The 18,449-nt window shown below is 54.7% G+C and overlaps 1 protein-coding gene across 4 annotated transcripts in view; it reads left to right on the forward strand.

The window, feature by feature from the left end:
- MYO7A (myosin VIIA) overlaps positions 1 to 18,449 on the forward strand; it is an 88,829-nt gene that overhangs the window by 46,721 nt on the left and 23,659 nt on the right. For all 4 annotated transcript variants that reach the window (XM_024255160.3, XM_054526047.2, XM_054526044.2 and 1 more), the window contains 14 exons: positions 846 to 1,004; positions 1,491 to 1,583; positions 3,669 to 3,763; positions 6,059 to 6,143; positions 6,757 to 6,975; positions 7,408 to 7,515; positions 8,417 to 8,626; positions 8,967 to 9,170; positions 9,461 to 9,637; positions 10,105 to 10,194; positions 11,636 to 11,763; positions 16,413 to 16,539; positions 17,103 to 17,222; positions 17,796 to 17,969. In XM_024255160.3, coding sequence (XP_024110928.2) covers positions 846 to 1,004; positions 1,491 to 1,583; positions 3,669 to 3,763; positions 6,059 to 6,143; positions 6,757 to 6,975; positions 7,408 to 7,515; positions 8,417 to 8,626; positions 8,967 to 9,170; positions 9,461 to 9,637; positions 10,105 to 10,194; positions 11,636 to 11,763; positions 16,413 to 16,539; positions 17,103 to 17,222; positions 17,796 to 17,969 — 1,989 coding nt within the window. The remainder of the gene's footprint in view (positions 1 to 845; positions 1,005 to 1,490; positions 1,584 to 3,668; positions 3,764 to 6,058; positions 6,144 to 6,756; positions 6,976 to 7,407; positions 7,516 to 8,416; positions 8,627 to 8,966; positions 9,171 to 9,460; positions 9,638 to 10,104; positions 10,195 to 11,635; positions 11,764 to 16,412; positions 16,540 to 17,102; positions 17,223 to 17,795; positions 17,970 to 18,449) is intronic.

Consider the following 18,449-nt stretch of genomic DNA (forward strand, 5'->3'; position numbering starts at 1 on the left):
CGGGCACAGTCTCCCCTGGCTCTGAAGTGGGACACTTCCCTCAGCCCAGTCCTCAGCATCTGTGGACTGGGCCTTGGCAACAGCCTCCTCAAGGGTCTCCTGCCTCCCTTGCCTCCTGTCCTGCCTGCCCTGGCCCCCAGTGACATTGTTCTCAAATGCAGACCTGGCCCAGTCTCTCCCTGCTCTAAACCTTCCCTGGCTTCCAGCATCCATGGATGAGGCCCTCACAGAGCCCCACAGCCTCACAGCCCAGCACCTACCTTCTACTCTTTCTCTCCAGCCCCTCCACCAACCGAACCCCAGGGCCCTTTGAAAAATGTGCCTCTTCCTTAAGGCAGCTAGAAAGTTGTCTGAATAACCGCGGATCTACAATAGCTGCAATGTGAAAGGTCCTCCCTGGGGCTGTGCAGAGCACCCCTCACCTGCACAGCCATAACTTGGCCTGGACCAGCCTCTCTAGTTCCCTCAAGGTTCCCAACAAAGTCCTGTGCTTTCAGGCTTCCACACCTTTGCACAGGCTCACCCCCTCCAGCCTTGGAATACTCCCCGTCCTGTCAGGGTTAGGGGGATAAAGACGCCTCCTCCATGAAGCTCCCCCCTTGGGTGTCCCAAGGGGAATTAATATCTTCTCTGCTCCCAAAGCACACAGCTCCACCACGACAGGCCTCTCTTTATGCTCTTTTGTGGATTTGAGCTGCAGATCCAGGTGCCTGTCCCAGCTTTGCTCCTCCCGTGCCACGTGGACTTGGCCTTTCTGAGCCTCTGTCTGGGTTGGTCAAGTGCACAGCAGGGCTGCCTCCCAGCAGGAGCCTTGGCCCTGATGCCCTTGGCTGTGTGCCCGGCAGCTGTTCGACCGGCACCTGTGCGTGCGCCAGCTGCGGTACTCAGGGATGATGGAGACCATCCGAATCCGCCGAGCTGGCTACCCTATCCGCTACAGCTTTGTGGAGTTCGTGGAGCGGTACCGTGTGCTGCTGCCGGGTGTGAAGCCGGCCTACAAGCAGGTTCGGGGCTGAGTGCGCAGAGGGCAGGAGGGGAGGGTCCCAGCTTTGGCTGGGCAAGGGTCCCAATTTTCTTATCAGGACCATGGGTGAGGCTTGATATCTGCTCAACCTCTCAGGTGCAGCATGGAAAATTGGGGTTCAGGTATTGGAACCTGAAAATTTCAACCCCATTGAAAATTGGGGTTCAGTGGGCTTCAGTTGCCATGTTCAGCTGGTGAGGACTTCACACATGGTGGTGTAAGGAACAAGACCAGGGCTGCCACGCGGGCCCTGGATGTCAGTTGTGAGAAAGGGTTTTGCAATCATACCATCCAGCTGAGCTAAGGAGAAAACTGGGGCTCAGAGAAGGCAGGACCCAGCTGAGGTCACACTTCGAGTCAGGGGCCGAGCTCAGGAAGAGCCCTGCCTCTCAGCCTTGGGGACACTCCGGAGGCCTTCCCACTGGAGAGGCTGCCCATTCCCTTGTGTCCCCCGTCCTCACTCCAGGGCGACCTCCGCGGGACGTGCCAGCGCATGGCTGAGGCTGTGCTGGGCACCCACGATGACTGGCAGATAGGCAACACCAAGATCTTTCTGAAGGTGAGCACAGATGCCTTCCCTGGGCTGCCCTGGGGGGGCTGTAAATTCCCATGATGTGGACTGGGGTGCTCAGGAGAGGGAGGCAGTGCTGGGGCTTTGAGATCCTTTCTGCCGGGCTGTGATGTGGCTGGAGGAGCAGGTGGGATCTGGCCTCTCTGGTGGGGAAGGGTAATTTGGTGTTTGAGATCATCTACCACCTGGGAGCGGGGTCAGAGCACTGATCACAGTTTACAAAGCACATGCCAGGGGCAGGCTGGCTGTCAGGCCCACAGCAGGGAGGCAGGGGTGCTGCCTGCCTTGGGGTCCCTTTCTGAGCCTCATTTTCCCATCTGTAAATTAGGTTGTGCCTGTGTGGGGTCTCTTGAGTGTATCTTTAGGTTCCTTCCTGTGGTTTCCTGCCTGGCCGGGCCCATCCCATGCTGGGGTCCGCAGCATGTCACCTGTCCGTCACTCTGTAGGGAGCTCAGCTCCCATTGCTGCCTGAGCAGCTGGGGAGGGAAGCAGGAAGCGAGGCCTGCGGGAGTCTCGGAGTCACAGCCTTGGAGACATGGCTGGGAGCTGGCAGTGGCAGGGCAGCCGCAGCAGGGACAGTGTGATCTCCCAGCGCTGGGCTTCCCCATTTGCATTTCCGCTGTGCTAGATTTCTGGCTGTCCCGGATGACAGGGCTCCTTCCTCTGGTGTGGGGGGTGGGGCCTGGGCACTCCAGGACAGCTGCAGGAGGGACAAGAACCAGCTCTGAACTGGAGGGAGCCTGCGGCCTCTTCTAATTCCTCTCCAGCCAAGGGGCTTCAGGCTAGGCCCTTTCTCTCCTTGCACCTGCATTTCCTCATCAGCAAGATGTGATGAATGTTCCCTGCCTGTGCCTCCCACAGCTGTCAGCCAGAAAGCACATTCCATGTGCCAGGCCCTGGGTGGGGGCTTTTCATCCATGAGCTCATTTAATCCTTGAAACAGTCCTGTGGAGAAGGAAATATTATACCCATTTCACAGGCTCAGAGAGAAGTGAGTTGTCCGAAACCAGGCAGCTAGGAAGCAGGGAGCAGGGCTTCTAGTCTGGGGAGGTCTGATGCCCAGCCCCTGTGTGGGCAAAGTGGGGAAGGCAGGAATCATGATGGCATCTAGTACCAGGGAACTCGGAGGAGCGCCATCAGCCCCTGACTTACACTGCTAGGCTCTTCCGATATGGCCATGGTTTTGAGAGGCCAAACATGCTCATTCATCCATTCATTCATTCAGAATGCCTTGGCTGAGCATCTCCTCTGTCAGGGCCCTGTGTGTCTGTGATTATCTGATGGATTTGGCTCCCTCATGAGACTCTACCCTCCCCAAGGGCAGGGGCCATGTCTCCCTGGTTCATTGAGGCAGCCCCTCCCCTCCCCAGCATCTAGCACAGTGCCGGCACGTGGAGGTGTTCAATTCATATACATTAAGTGAACCAATGAAGTTTTGTCCAACTGGAGTGAGGGTTGGGGTCTTGGGTGAGGAGGAGAGAGGGCTGAAAAAGTTGGCAGACACCCTGGATCATGGGTGGCCTTGAGTGCCAGGGTGAGGAACCCAGCCTCGACCTGGGGAACCATGAGGTGTCACTGTAGGGTCGCCATCCAGGTTGTGTTTAGGAGGGTCCCTCTGGCTGCCTGTGAAAGAGAGCCAGAGAGGGAGCCAGGGGGGCCGTGAGACCTTTAGTTAGGAGGCTGCTGCCAAGATTTGGGAGAGGAATGGCAGCAGCCCAGCCCAGGTGAGGGACTGATGTGACAGGGACGTCTAGAAGCAGGGGGCTTGGGCAGATTGACGATAGGGAAGAAGCTGGTGTGTGTGCGTACTGGGCCTTCCGACCCCATCCAGAGAGATTAGGCACCTTCTGCTCCATTTGTCCTGCCTGGACCTCTGGGAAACAGCCACAACCCCTGTCTGTCCTGGTGGCTGTGGTAGGCTGCCCCAGGGGCCAGAGCCAGCTGGGAGGTCATGGGGCCCAACTGAGTTCTAGACCTGTGCTCCCAGTGAAGGAAGAGCGGCCCCCGCTGGGACTGAGCAGATGGCCCTAGAGGAGACCTTGTGGGGCACTGCTCAGGAGCTCTGCCTCCTAGGACCACCATGACATGCTGCTGGAAGTGGAGCGGGACAAAGCCATCACCGACAGAGTCATCCTCCTCCAGAAGGTCATCCGGGGGTTCAAAGACAGGTGCGTGTTCCCACCAGCTCCTCCCCTCCTCAGCCCACATACAGGTGTACGTGTGGTGTTTGGCTCTCCTCTGCTCTGCCTGCATGAACACTAGGAAAAAAACATGTTCACCTATGAAACAAGTGCACACATGCATAGCATACACACATGATCATGTAAACACAGAGGAACACAGATACATGATTTACATGGACCCATAGTGCCATGTAAGCCAAATAATGCAATACATTCACCTACATACGCACATGCACACATAGATACATGAGACTCACATGTGGACCCACTGTTCATTTCAGATGCTGATGAAATTTTGCAAAGAGGAAATTTGAGATTTTATAAATCATTAATACAAAATGTGTCTCATATTCTATGTAAGGGATATGTGTACACGTGACAATTCACAAATGTGCAGGACTGACTCCAAAGTGTGATTAAAGCTCTGCAAAAATTCCACAACACACCCCTTTGCAGTTCATATGGTCACTCTCTCCCTTCTTCCACTCATCCACCCACCTACCCATCAATACATCCATTCACCCACCCACCTACCCACCCATCCATCCATCCATCCATCCGCCCACCTATTCACCCATCCATCCATCCATCCATCCATCCATCCATCCGCCCACCTAGTCATCCATCCATCCATCCATCCATCCATCCATCTGTCCATCCATCCATCCGCCCACCTATCCATCCATTCATCCATCCATCCATCCGCCCACCTAGTCACTCATCCATCCACCCATCCATTCATTCATCCATTCATCCATCTATTCATTCACCCACCAACCCATCCACCATCCATCCATCCATCTACCCACCTACCCACCTACCCATTCACTCATCCATCCATCTACCCACCCATTCACTCATCCATCCACCCACCCACCCACCCGCCCATTCACTCATCCATCCACCCACTCACCCACCCACCCGCCCATTCACTCATCCATCCACCCATTCACTCATCCATCCACCGACCCCCCCACCCACCCGCCCATTCACTCATCCATCCACCCGCCCACCCGCCCATTCGCTCATCCACCCATCCGCTCATACGCCCACCCGCCCACCCGCCCACCTGCCCACCCGCCCACCTGCCCATTCGCTCATCCGCCCACTCGCTCACCCACCCATTCGCTCATCCATCCACTCGCTCATCCATCCACCCATCCATTCACCCAGCCACCTACCCACCTACCCACCTGTCCGTCCGTCCGTCCATCCATCCATCCATCCACCCACCCGCCCACCTATTCACCCATCTATCCATCCATCCATCTGCCCACCTATTCACCCATCTATCCATCCATCTATCTATCCATCTGTCCTTCTATCCATCCGTCCACCCATCCATCCATCCATCCATCCATCCATCCATCCATCCATCTGCCCACCTATTCACCCATCTATCCATCCATCTATCTATCCATCTGTCCATCTATCCATCTGTCCACCCATCCATCCATCCATCCATCCATCCATCCACCCACCTAGTCACTCATCCATCCACCCATCCACCCACCCATTCATTCATCCATTCATCCATCTATTCACCCACCAACCCATCCACCATCCATCCATCCATCCATCCATCCACCCATCCACCCATCCACCCATCCACCCATCCACCCACCTACCCATTCATTCCTCCATTCATCCATTCACCCATCCACCCACCCACTCCCACAGTTGCTCATTTGCTTATGTGTGTCTCCAAGCATTGACTTGTTGGTTCACTTGCATACTTGCACACCCATCCTTCACTCTTCCTTTATTTATTTCTACATTCAGCAGACCCCTGCTGTCTGTGCGTGGTATCTGTCCTCTATCAGGCTGAAGATGACTGTTCTCCTGTAGAAGCAGCCTGCTGTGTGCAGGGGGAACAGCACTGGGCTCACTTAGGGTCAGTCAGAAGACACGGGCTCTAGTCCCAACCTATCAAGTCTCAGTAGCCTCATGTATAAAATGAGGAAGTTAGACTGTTCAAAGTTTTGATCTTTATATTATTTTAGTTACTTATTTTTTCATACATTTATTCATTCAACAAATACCTTTTGAATGTCTACCTTCATGGGCTTATGTGACAGGCCTGTGGGGCAGGCAGGGCAGGCATTATTCTACGCATTGTATGGATGAGGAAGCTGAGGCACAGAGGTTATGTGCCTTGCCCAAGGTCACATAGCTAGGAAGTCACAGAGCTGGGACTCAGCATGCCCTTCTGATCCCAAACCCACCTGTACCCTGGCTGCCTCTGGACACTGCTAACCCATGCCACTACTGCTGTTTCAGGTCTAACTTCCTGAAGCTGAAGAATGCTGCCACACTGATCCAGAGGCACTGGCGGGGTCACAACTGTAGGAAGAACTACGGGCTGGTGAGCCTCCCCATGGGCTGCTCTTGCCCAAACAGGCCTTTGAACCCAGCCTTGCTGCCATGGCAGCGGGACTGGCCTGCACCCAGGCAGCACAGCCTGGCCTTGTTGGCCTCCTGCCACTGCCCTGGCCAGCCACTACCATTCCTCCAGCCCGAAGTCTCGATCTGGCTCTTGTGGCTTCTTCCAACTGGCCAGAAATGTTTGTTGCTCTCCTTCTGGAGTGTTTTTGGGGGTTGGGAGCACTCTGAGATTATTAGAGATCTCAGACGGGGCTGAGAGTGGCTGGGTCACATGGACCTCTCTCTGTGCAGCAGCTGGGCTTCGGGCTTGTTGGGGCTGAATGGGAAGCAGACTGGTTGGTTGCAGCTCCTGATCTAGGATTCTCTCAGGAGGGCCCCAACTCAGGGAGAGTCAAGGTCACCTAAAAATATGTTGCCTGAGAGCAAACAGAACTTTCTAACGATGGGGGAGCCCTAATCTGAAAGGAGACTGGGCCATGCCTTCTGGGGGGTGCCTGTCTGAGAGTGGAGGCCGGTGCCGTGGAAGCTCCTGCAGGCAGGGTCAGTCTGGAATGGGACAGCAGGCTCTGAGCACGAGGTGGCCGTCCTTGCAGATGCGTCTGGGCTTCCTGCGGCTGCAGGCCCTGCACCGCTCCCGGAAGCTGCACCAGCAGTACCGCCTGGCCCGCCAGCACATCATCCAGTTCCAGGCCCGCTGCCGCGCCTATCTGGTGCGCAAGGCCTTCCGCCACCGCCTCTGGGCTGTGCTCACCGTGCAGGCCTATGGCCGGGGCATGATCGCCCGCAGGCTGCACCAACGCCTCAGGGCCGAGGTGAGGGAGCAAGTCCATAGCACCCACAGCTCTGACCCCTGGGTGAGGAGTGTCCATGCATCACCCTCAGGTGTTGGCCAGGCAGCGGGACCTATGGGGGGGACCTGCGGTTATGCCTGCTCTGAGGAGTGAACAAACCTGGGACCAGACCCTCATTTCCATCCTCTCAGCCAAGGGCAGGGCTGGGACCTCAGTCGCTCTTGGGGATCTCTGGGAGACTGACAAAGATCTAGCCGGGCTTTTGGATCAGTGGTGCCTCCAACCCGCTGGGTGACCTAGAGAATTTCTTGGTTACCTCAGTTGTCCTATCTGCCAAATTATTTGGCAAAGTCATGCCCAGTTCCAGAAGAGTCGGGTGGGTGGAGCTGGCGGGAATCCCTGCAACAACAGCTACACGCACTTCCATGCCCTCTGGATGCCCCATTCCCTCAGTACCTGCGGCGCCTCGAGGCTGAGAAAATGCGGCTGGCAGAGGAAGAGAAGCTCCGGAAGGAGATGAGCGCCAAGAAGGCCAAAGAGGAGGCCGAGCGCAAGCATCAGGTGAGCCGAGAGCCTCCAGGCGCCTTAGGTGTCCACTTGCTGGCTTGTCCCCTCCCTGAGGCTGGCTGCTCATCTGTCACCAGGCGCTGCAGCCTTCCTTCCATCCTTCAGAGTGGCCACACTAGACCCACTCGGCCAGCATTGCCTGAGCTCTCGCTGGGCACGTGGTCCTGTGCCATGCAAAAGGACAGAGGGCTGTGGTGGCTCTGGAGGAAGAGGCCCAGGCCCTCAGCAGCCCCTTTCTAGTTGGGAGATAACACCCTGGTAAAAGCACAAGCCAGCTGACGGCACGAGGGTGCCACGCTGCCCAATAGAGAGCCACCAGCCACAGTGGCAACTGAACACTTGCAGTGTGGCCTGTCCGAATGACACAGTGCTTTAAGTGTGAAACACACACTAGATTTTGAAGACTTGGTGGGGAAAAAATGAGTATAAAATATCTCAGTATTATTTTTATAATGTGGATTACATGCTAAGTTAATATTTGGGAAATATTGAGTTAAATGTATTACTAAGACTAATCCCACCTATTCCTTTTTGCTTTTTAAAACGTGGCTACTACATGGGTGGCTCACATTATATTTCTATTGGGCAGCACTGGTCTAGAGCCTCAAGCCAATGGCCGTGGGATGTCTGGGTTGGTGTGGTCCCCATGGAGCAGGCTCCTGGAGGAGGTGGCTCCCTGAGAGCCCTGAAGGACGGGGCAGGATTGCTGTTTGGCTTGTTGAGAGGCCTCTGAGTGGCCCAGAGGTGGGGAAGTCAGAGGCTCCATTCTCCCCGGCGGTCAGGAGGTGGGGACTGAGGCCCTGGATGCTGCAGGGGCTCCCCAGGGAGAGTTTGTTCCCTGAGGCTGTGGCACCGGGGCTGACCCCGTGTCTTCTGTGTCACCCCAATTGCCCAGGAGCGCCTGGCTCAGCTGGCTCGTGAGGACGCTGAGCGGGAGCTGAAGGAGAAGGAGGCCGCTCGGCGGAAGAAGGAGCTCCTGGAGCAGATGGAAAGGGCCCGCCACGAGCCTGTCAATCACTCAGACATGGTGGACAAGATGTTTGGCTTCCTGGGGACTTCAGGTGGCCTGCCAGGCCAGGAGGGCCAGGCACCTAGTGGCTTTGAGGTACCAGGCTAGGGGAAGGGGCTCCAGAGGCCCACACACACCGCTTGTGCTGATCCTCCCTCCTTCTGTGCCCTTGGCCTTAAAGCCCACCCAGCCCCTCTGAGCAGTGGGGAGCAGAGATGAACTGGGTCCGGGCTGCAGATCCCAGGTCCTGTCCCTCTCCAAGGCCCTTGTCAAGTATTTTTTTTTTTTGAGATGGGATCGTACCCTGTTGCTCAGGCTGGAGTGCAGTGGCATGATCACAGCTCACTGCAGCCTTGAACTTCTGGGCTCAGGCGATCCTCCCGCCTGAGCTTCCCGAGTAGCTGGGACTCCAGGGCATACCTCTTGTCTCCTTCAGGACCTGGAGCGAGGGCGGAGGGAGATGGTGGAGGAGGACCTGGATGCAGCCCTGCCCCTGCCTGACGAGGATGAGGAGGACCTCTCTGAGTATAAATTTGCCAAGTTTGCTGCCACCTACTTCCAGGGGACAACCACGCACTCCTACACCCGGCGGCCGCTCAAACAGCCACTGCTCTACCATGATGACGAGGGTGACCAGCTGGTAAGGCCTGCCTGCCGCTAGGTCACTGGTGGGTGGGGCCAGGGCTGGAGCTATGGACTCTGCTGCTGGTGGTGGCCGTAGGTGATGAGGGTGGTGGGTCCCTGGGGGCCAGGGACCAGGTCTGACTATAGTCTTCACTGCGGTGCCCAGCCTGAGGGCTGACCATGCAGGAGGGGGTGTCTCCAGCCCGCTCCCCAAACCACCAGGTCATTTTGACAGCTTTAGCAATGTCCTCCGCTCTGGCCTCTGACATGCGCGCTCTGGCCTCTGACATGTGCACTCTGCCCCAGGCAGCCCTGGCGGTCTGGATCACCATCCTCCGCTTCATGGGGGACCTCCCTGAGCCCAAGTACCACACAGCCATGAGTGACGGCAGTGAGAAGATCCCTGTGATGACCAAGATTTACGAGACCCTGGGCAAGAAGACGTACAAGAGGGAGCTGCAGGCCCTGCAGGGCGAGGGCGAGGTGAGGTCAAGGTGCCCTCTGGCTGATGTCCCTCCCAGGCCGACAGGGAGGGCTGCTGGCATCACCAGCCTTGGGCTCCTCTGCAGAAAAAGGATCCTATAATTCATCTCTGCCTCACCGACCCCTGCCTGCCACCCTCCTTTGTCTACTTGTGGGAACAAATGTTTGAAACTTTTATAAACGGTAAAGTGCTGACCATAACTGAGGGGCCTCATGGCAGAGCAGACAGGGGCTTTGCAGTTGGAGCCAGCTCCCGTACTATGTTTTTCTGAGTCTCAGTTTTCCTGACTGCCAGTTGGCTAGTGGGGGTGCAAGGGTAGGGGTGAGCAGGTGGACGGTGGCAGTGTGGGGGACAACCTGTAAGCTTCACGTGGAAGCGAGACGGTTCCCCGCAAAGTCTTGCTGTCGGGGGTCTCGACATTGCTTTCTGCTCAGCCACTTGACCCTGATCCCTGCTGGTCCTGCAGGCCCAGCTCCCCGAGGGCCAGAAGAAGAGCAGTGTGAGGCACAAGCTGGTGCATTTGACTCTGAAAAAGAAGTCCAAGCTCACAGAGGAGGTGAGGGCAGACGCTGGGGGTCTGGCAGCCCACGGGTGGCTGCCTTAGGTGGTCTAGGCTGGAGCACAGCTGAGCTGGGGGCCCACGGAAGCAGGAGCAGGAGTGGACACCGTCTGTCCTCAGGGGTCTTGGCTGGCCAGGGACAGGACAACATGGGGGGGTTGGTGGGTGATCAGGCAGACAGGAGTGTCTGAAGAGGGTGGGATCTCAGGCTTGGGGTGGGAAGGGCTTCCTAGCAGAGGGCACTGAGCAGGGGAGGCTAGTAGCAGCACAGGTGAGAGGGAATACACTTCCAGCCGGGCGCAGACCCGAGGCACTTGGTCCAAGGACCTTTGAGGCATGGGCGCTTTCTGTGGAACAAGAGTGCTCATTGAGCATGAACGGGATTAATTTATTTGAATTCATTCTTCAGCCACTTTGCCTTTTCTGGGCACTGTCCCAGCCCTTGTGCTCTGGGGTTGTCCAGGCTGGTGTGTGTGTGGCAGGGGAGGATACATTGGAGAGGCAGTCACAAACCAAGGCATTCATGGCCTTGGGGGCTAGGCCCCCATCCCCACATTTGCACAATCCAGTCCCTCTGCCTGAAACTCCTCCTTTCTCTGCCTGGGGTCACCTCCTCCAGGAAGCCTCCCCAGCTCCTCCACTGCAGAGTCAGGGGCTCCCACTTCACCTCTGCCCTTGTCCTGTCCCCACCTGAGGCACAAATCCAGCCTTGCAGGTGTGTGGCCTCAGATTTGAATCCCAGCTCTGCCGCTTAGTATTCAAGGGACCCAGGGAAGAAAATGCCCACTCCGTGGGGTCCTGGGAAGAAGGCAGAAATGGCAGCCGAGGGTGTTCAGTGGTGCTCCCTGTCTGCACAACCCACTCCTGCCGCTCGCCTCTCGCTCACCCTACATCCTCTGGGCAGAGCTCGGGGCTTGTGCTGTGGGCTGTGTGGGATGAGAGAGGAGAAACATCTCATAAGAACTGGTGTGAGGCTGGTCACATTGGGGCTAAGGGTGTGGGTGACAGGGTGGTGGTGACTGGTGGTTGGAACCTGGGGTATACTCCAGGTGCCACAGTTCTGTTGTGGGGGGGCACCCCAGAGAGATAGGGGTCCCGCTTGGAGTCAGAGGATCATGTCCCTGTCCTGGCTGAGAGGACCTCCCTGGGGTGGAGTGGGGTGTGGGGTGCAGGGTATCGAGGAGATGGCCAGAGGAGCTCTGTCCCCAGAAGTGGGTGGCACCGGGCCAGTGTGCCCTGGCTGTGTGGGCCAGTTATTGTATTGGCCCAGCATCTGCTGTGCATGTGGCAGGGGTAATGACAGTGATGGGGAGCCCAGTTCTTCTGCTCACTCCTTAGATTCTGCTTTCTGGGGAGCAGGCAGCCTCGGGTGCTGGTGCCCTGGCTGGCAGGGGAACACCCCTAACTTCACCTGCCCTGTCCTCTCCCTCTGGCCCAGGTGACCAAGAGGCTGCATGACGGGGAGTCCACAGTGCAGGGCAACAGCATGCTGGAGGACCGGCCCACCTCCAACCTGGAGAAGCTGCACTTCATCATCGGCAATGGCATCCTGCGGCCAGCACTCCGGTCAGTGCTGGGAGGCGGGGGCACCGGGGCCTGAAAGTCTTTTGGTGGCTGAGTGGTGCCTCTGTCAACCTAGCAAGAGATTAAGCCAAGCAGGCCTGGGTTTGGCTTTGCTGCTAGCTAGTTGGCGGAGTTAGGACCTTGGTGGAGTTATTTCATCTCTCTAAGCCTCTGATTCCTTGTCTGTAAAGGGGGAATCCTAAAACAGGCATCCCTTGGAGATACTGCAGATTCAGTTGAAGGCCACAGAAATAAATATCACAATAAAGAGAGCCGCACAAATATTTTGTTTCCCAGTGCATATAAAAGTCATATTTATACTATAGTCTATGAAGTATGAAATAGCATTATGTCTAAAAAATGTAGACACCTTGATTAGAAAATAATGCCAAAAATGCTAATGGTCATCTGAAAGTTGTATCTATTTGCTGAAGGGTCTTGCCTTGAGGTTGATGGCTGCTGACTGATCAGAGTGGTGGTTGCTGAAGGTTGGGGTGGCTGCGACAATTTATTAAGATAAGACAACAGTGAGATTTGCTGCATAAATGGACTCTTCCTTTCACACAAAATTTCTCTGTAGCATGCAATGCTGTTTGACAGCATTTTACCCACAGTAGAACTTCTTTCAAAATTGGAGTCAATCCTCTCAAACCCTGCTGCTGCTTTATCAATTAAGTTGATGCAATATTCTAAGTCCTTTGTTGTCATTTCAACAATGTTCGCAGCATCTTCACCAGTAGATTCCATCTCAAGAAACCACTTCCTTTGCTCATCCATAAGCGGCAATTCCTCATCCACTGAAATTTGATCATGACATTGCAGCAACTCAGTCCCATCCTCAGGCCCCCCTTCTCATTCTAGTTCTCTTGCTATTTATTTCCACCACATCTGCAGTTACTTCCTCTTGAAGTCTTGAGCCCCTCAGTCATTCATGAAGGTTGGAATCCACTTCTTCTACGCTCCTATTGATGTTAATAATTTGACCTCCTTCCATGAGTCATGAATGTTCTGAATGGCATCGAGAATAGTGAATACTTTCCAGAAGCTTTTCCATTGATTTTGCCCAGATCCACCAGAGGAATCACTATCTGTGGCAGCAATAGTCTTATAAAATGTATTTCTTAAATAAGACTTGAAAGCCAAAATTACTCCTTGATCCATAGGTTGCAGGATGGATGTTGCACTAGCAGGCATGAAAATAACATTCATCTCCTTGTATATCATTCTTTTTTTTGTTTGTTTTGAGACAGAGTCTCACTCTGTTGCCCAAGCTGGAGTGCAGTGGCGCCATCTCAGCTCACTGCAACCTCTGCCTTCTGGGTTCAAGCAATTCTCCTGCCTCAGCCTTCCGAGTAGCTGGGACTACAGGTGTCCACCACCACATCCAGCTAATTTTTGTGTTTTTAGTAGAGATGGGGTTTCACCATGTTGGCCAGGCTGGTCTTGAACTCCTGACCCTGTGATCCACGTGCCTCAGCCTCCCAAAATGCTGGGATTACAGGTGTGAGCCCCTGCACCCAGCCCCTTGTACATCATTTTTAAGGGCCCTAGAATTTTTGGAATGGTCACTGAGCATTGGCTTCAATTGAAAGTCAGCAGTGCATTAGCTCCTGACAGGAGAGTCAGCCTGTCTTTTAAAGCCTTGAAGCCAGCCATTGACTTCTCTCTAGCTGTGAAAGTCCTAGATGACATCTTCTTCCAATAGAAGGCTGATTAATCTACATGGAAAATCTGTTGTTGAGTGTAATCACCTTCATCAATGATTCGAGCTAGGCCTTCTGGAAAACTTGTTGCTGCTTCTCCACCAGCACTTGTTGCTTCACCTTGCACTTTTATATTTTGGAGACAGCTTCTTGCTTTAAACCTCATGAGGCAATCTCTGTGAGCTTCCAACTTACCTTCTGCAACTTCCTTACCTCTCTCAGCCTTCATAGAATTGAAGAGAGAGCCTCCCTCTAGATTAGGCTTTGGCTTAAGGGAATGTTGTGGCTGGTTTGATCTATTCAGACCCCTAAAATTTTCTCCATATCAGCAAATAAGGCTGTTTCACTTTCCTATCATTTGTGTGTTCACTGGAGTAGCATTTTTGATGTCCTTCAGGAACTATTCCTTTGCATTCACAAGTTGGTTAACTGCTTGGCACAAGAGGCCCAGCTTTTGGTCTCTCTCGGCTTTCAACATACTTTCCTCTCTAATCATTTCTAGCTTTTGGTTAAAAGTGAAAAATGTTCGACGCTTCCTTTCACTTGAACACTTAGAGGCCATTTTAGGGTTATTAATTGGCCTAATTTCAATATGAATGTGTCTCAGGGAATCAGGAGGCGTGAGGAGAGGGAGTGAGATGGGGGAATGGCTGGTCGGTAGAGCAGTCAGAACACATCTAACATTTATCGATTAGGTTTGCCATCTTCTATGGGCACGATTCATGGTGCACAAAACAATTACAATAGTAACATTAAAGATTAGTGATCACAGATCACAGCAAATATAATAATAAAGAGATATTTCTAGTATTGCCAAAATGTGACAGAAACATGAAGTGAGCACATGCTGTTGGAGAAATGGTGCTGGTAGACTTGCTCCATGCAGAGTCGTCATAAACCAATTTGTAAAAAATGCAATGTCTGCGAAGTGTAATAAAGTGAAGTACAGTAAAATGAGGTGTGCCTGCAGTAGCTACCTCATACATAGGCTTGTGGGAAAATAAAGCTATGAAAACTGTGTAGCACCAGACCTGGAGCATAGTAAGCACCCCATAGATGGTAGCTTTGATCATCATCATCCAACATGCATTTCCTGCTTTAACCCCGCTGCCGCCAGCTCACCTCCAGTCACCCACCCTAGGCTCACGGTCAGGGTTACTGTGCCTGGGAATCCTGCAAGTACCTCCTTCCCCACAGGGCCAGGAGAGGCCTTTACCTAGGTCCCTGGGGTTTTGGGGAGTTGAAGGGAAGACCGAGGCGTCACCAGGAGCCACCAAAAAATCAACTCAGCTGATGAGAGTAGGGCTAGGACTTTTCTGAGAACAGTCTCTGCATAGGACAGGTCTGTCGGGAGAGCTGATGCCATGAATGTGTGCATGCTGGTTGGGAGGACAGCAGGATGAGGCAGGGGCCTAGCCCCACTTTCCTGATGGGGAAACTGAGGTCCAGAGTAGGGAAGAGATTTGCCCAGGGGTCACTAGGCCTCCTGCCTCCTATCAGGCCCCCGTTTTTATCTCCCCAGGGCTAGTCACTACCTCACCGGGGTGGCCACACTGTCCAGGGCCACCTGCCAACAGGAGAAAAAGGCAGCTGCTGCAGGCGTGTCTCAGGGGCAAGAATTTGCCTCCAAATTATCTCACCATCATACCTAAAGCTGACACTTCTAGAAAACACGGTGCCAGGAGCCCTGAACCAAGAGTCCAAAGGCTGGGGTGTCAACTCCTTGAGGGGCCTCACACGGCTAATCCCTCCCTGCTCTCAGCCTCTGTCTCCCCATCTGTAAAGTGAGTGGAGACTCCCAGCTGCAGGTGATAATGTCTCGCTAGTCTGTGGCAAGGTGGGAAAAGGAGGGATGTTTCTAAAGCTAAACTTGTTTTCTTTAAAGGACTGCTCTGAGACTTTGCCCTTCCTACTGTTTGGAAATTTAAAATTATCTTTGTTTTATGAGATAATTGGGATCTAGATAGTGGGCAGGTTGTGTGTGTTATAAACGTTCTCATTTATCATGATTAAAAAAATGGGTAACTTCAGAATTTTCTTTGAAATTAGAAACTCTCCAAACTGTTGACCACTGAATTAGGTAATCCCAGCCCTGTCCTTTGGGAGAGAAGAGCAGCAGTGAGTGCCCCCTGGCGGTCACTGCATCGTCATGGGTCGTGCCCTTGTCCTTGAACAAGCAGGCTGCAGTCTTAGAGTACCCAGTTTGCAGAAGAGAAGAACCATTCCCAAGAACAAGGACAGCAATAATTGCAGCTGGCACTTATGAGGGGTTCACTGTGCCTGGCACTGTGCTAGGTACGTCATAAGCCTTGGCTCATTCATCTTCACAGCAATCTTGTAAGGATTCCTCTAAAATGAACACCAAAAAATTACCTTAATTGTTTTCATCCCATTACAAAAGTCATACCTGGCCCCTTAAGTGTTCAGACATTACAGAAATATACCAGAGACAAAGTCCCTACTCATTCCATCCCCCAGTGACACCCCAGGATGCTTTTCCTGTTTCTGCTTTGTCCGTTGCCATGGGTAGTAGTTGCACCTGCTGCCGTGACTATGGGCTGGGATCAGAGAGGCGAATTCACCTGCCTGGGCCACCAGCTGGTTAGGAACGAGGCAGAGGCGGGCACTGTGCTTCTCATTAGCATGGTCACCTGTGGCTGTGGCTGCTGAGCCCAGAGCAGTATAGCACCACCCTGGATGGTGGGGCCCTGGCTGTGGGAACTGGATTGGAGTTGGGGAGGTGCTTTATGCCTGATGATCCTGCCTCCAAAGCCAGACCCCAGCCCTTGGCTCAGCCCTGCCACCCAGCCTCACTCTGCCTCCTCCCGGGTGGTCTTGGCAAGTTGGAGAGGACAGCTGTGTGGTGTCCCATCGGCTGCTAGGAGGAGGTGGGGACCGGGGCTGTTCCTCTGGGGTGATTCCCCCTCCGTTGCCCTGCTGCCTGCCCAGGGACGAGATCTACTGCCAGATCAGCAAGCAGCTGACCCACAACCCCTCCAAGAGCAGCTATGCCCGGGGCTGGATTCTCGTGTCTCTCTGCGTGGGCTGTTTCGCCCCCTCCGAGAAGTTTGTCAAGGTAGGAAGGTGCCTGGCCTCCTGGAGTGGGAAGGAGAGCTAGGCCCTGTCCCAGCACTGTGGGGAGAGCAATAGCCAGGGGCTCCAAAGGGCCTGGTCACAAGGCCCACCCGGCCACCCCCTACTGAGCCCCATCTTCCTGGCAACCCCTCCTCTCAGGCAGCCACCTCTTTGCCCCACACTCCCCTCAGCCCCATTCTACTTAGGAGGGGGCTGAGTCTGACAGGAGGAGTGTGTCCCAGGCCCTCTGCACCCTCGTCTTGGGGCAGGCCCTGGGCGCTAGGGTCAGAATGGAGCACATCATGGCAGGATCAACCCGACTGGCTGGTGCTGTGAAGGGGTATGGGGAGGAGCCGCTAGGCTAAGCTAGCGGGAGGTGGGGGAGGCCACAGACGTGGCTGGAAACAGGTGGTGGAGCTGAGAGGGTAGGGAAGCCACAGAAAGCAGCCTGGCCTGGAGGAGCAGCCTCCAAGTGCCAGGAGGGCCTGGTGGCTGCCCTCAGAATCCACATGGGGAGCCCCAGGGGCCGCGGTGGGGCCGCCTCAGCGGGTGCTCTGGCTGCAGTACCTGCGGAACTTCATCCATGGGGGCCCGCCCGGCTACGCCCCATACTGTGAGGAGCGTCTGAGGAGGACCTTTGTCAATGGGACACGGACACAGCCGCCCAGCTGGCTGGAGCTGCAGGTTCGTGCGTGTGTGTGCATGTGCACAAGAGTGTGTGAGTGTGTGCATGTGTGCGCACGTGTGTAAATGCATGTGTGTGTGTGTGTCCAGTGCACTCGAGTGCCCCAGAAACATTCCCTGTTTTGAGATTCTGTGATTCCTCAAGCACCTACCCTCAAGTTCTGGAACCCCAGGCCTATAGGAACAGAAAAGCCCCCAAAGGATGAGGAACTCCATTTGCTGGCCTTACGGTCAAGATGACTTGGGCAAAGGAGATTCCCTCTGTGTCTCAATGCCTTTACCTACCACATGGTGAAGGTTATATGAAGTGATAGCAGAGACCCCTGGCCTGTGGCAGTGCCTGACCTCTCAGCCCCAGGCCCTGGCTCAGGGGTCCTAAAGGTCCCATTGGTGTGGTGTGCACAGCAGGGCTCCCTGGACACCTGTGATGGGGACAAGCAGTGTCCCAGTGAGGTGCTGGGGCCTGGAGCGCTGGGGCAGCTCCAACCCCACAGAAAGCAGAAAGCCAAAGTCCAGAGAGGCAAGCAGGTCTGAAGGGAAGGGACCCCACAAACCCTCTTGGGGCACTTCCAGGCCACCAAGTCCAAGAAGCCAATCATGTTGCCCGTGACATTCATGGACGGGACCACCAAGACCCTGCTGACGGACTCGGCGACCACGGCCAAGGAGCTCTGCAACGCGCTGGCCGACAAGATCTCTCTCAAGGACCGGTTCGGGTTCTCCCTCTACATTGCCCTGTTTGACAAGGTATGGCTGCCCGAAAGCACCTCCTCCCGGCCCCACTCCGGGCCGCCAGTGCTGCCACCTACTGGCCGGGGCTATTCACCCTTGAGCACCTCGGTTTCCCCCTGAGCCTGTGCTAATTGGCTCTGCCTGACTCCTCAGTACCGCCGAGAACTCGGCCAGGTGCGGTGGTTCACGCCTGTAATCCCAGCACTTCGGGAGGCTGAGGCAGGCAGATCACAAAGTCAGGAGTTCAAGACCAGCCTGGCTAATGTAGTGAAACCTCGTCTCTACTAAAAATACAAAAATTAATGGGGCACGGTGGTGCACACCTGTAGTCCCAGCTACTCAGGAGGCTGAGGCAGGAGAATCACTTGAACCCAGGAGGTGGAGGTTGTGGTGAGCTGAGATCCCACCACTGCACTCCAGCTTGGGCGACAGAGCGAGACTCCATCTCAAAAAACAAAACAAAACAAAAACAAAAAACAACTGCTGAGAGCTCTT

The sequence above is a fragment of the Pongo abelii genome, chromosome 9, assembly GCF_028885655.2.
Source record: "Pongo abelii isolate AG06213 chromosome 9, NHGRI_mPonAbe1-v2.0_pri, whole genome shotgun sequence".
Classification (NCBI taxonomy): domain Eukaryota; kingdom Metazoa; phylum Chordata; class Mammalia; order Primates; family Hominidae; genus Pongo; species Pongo abelii.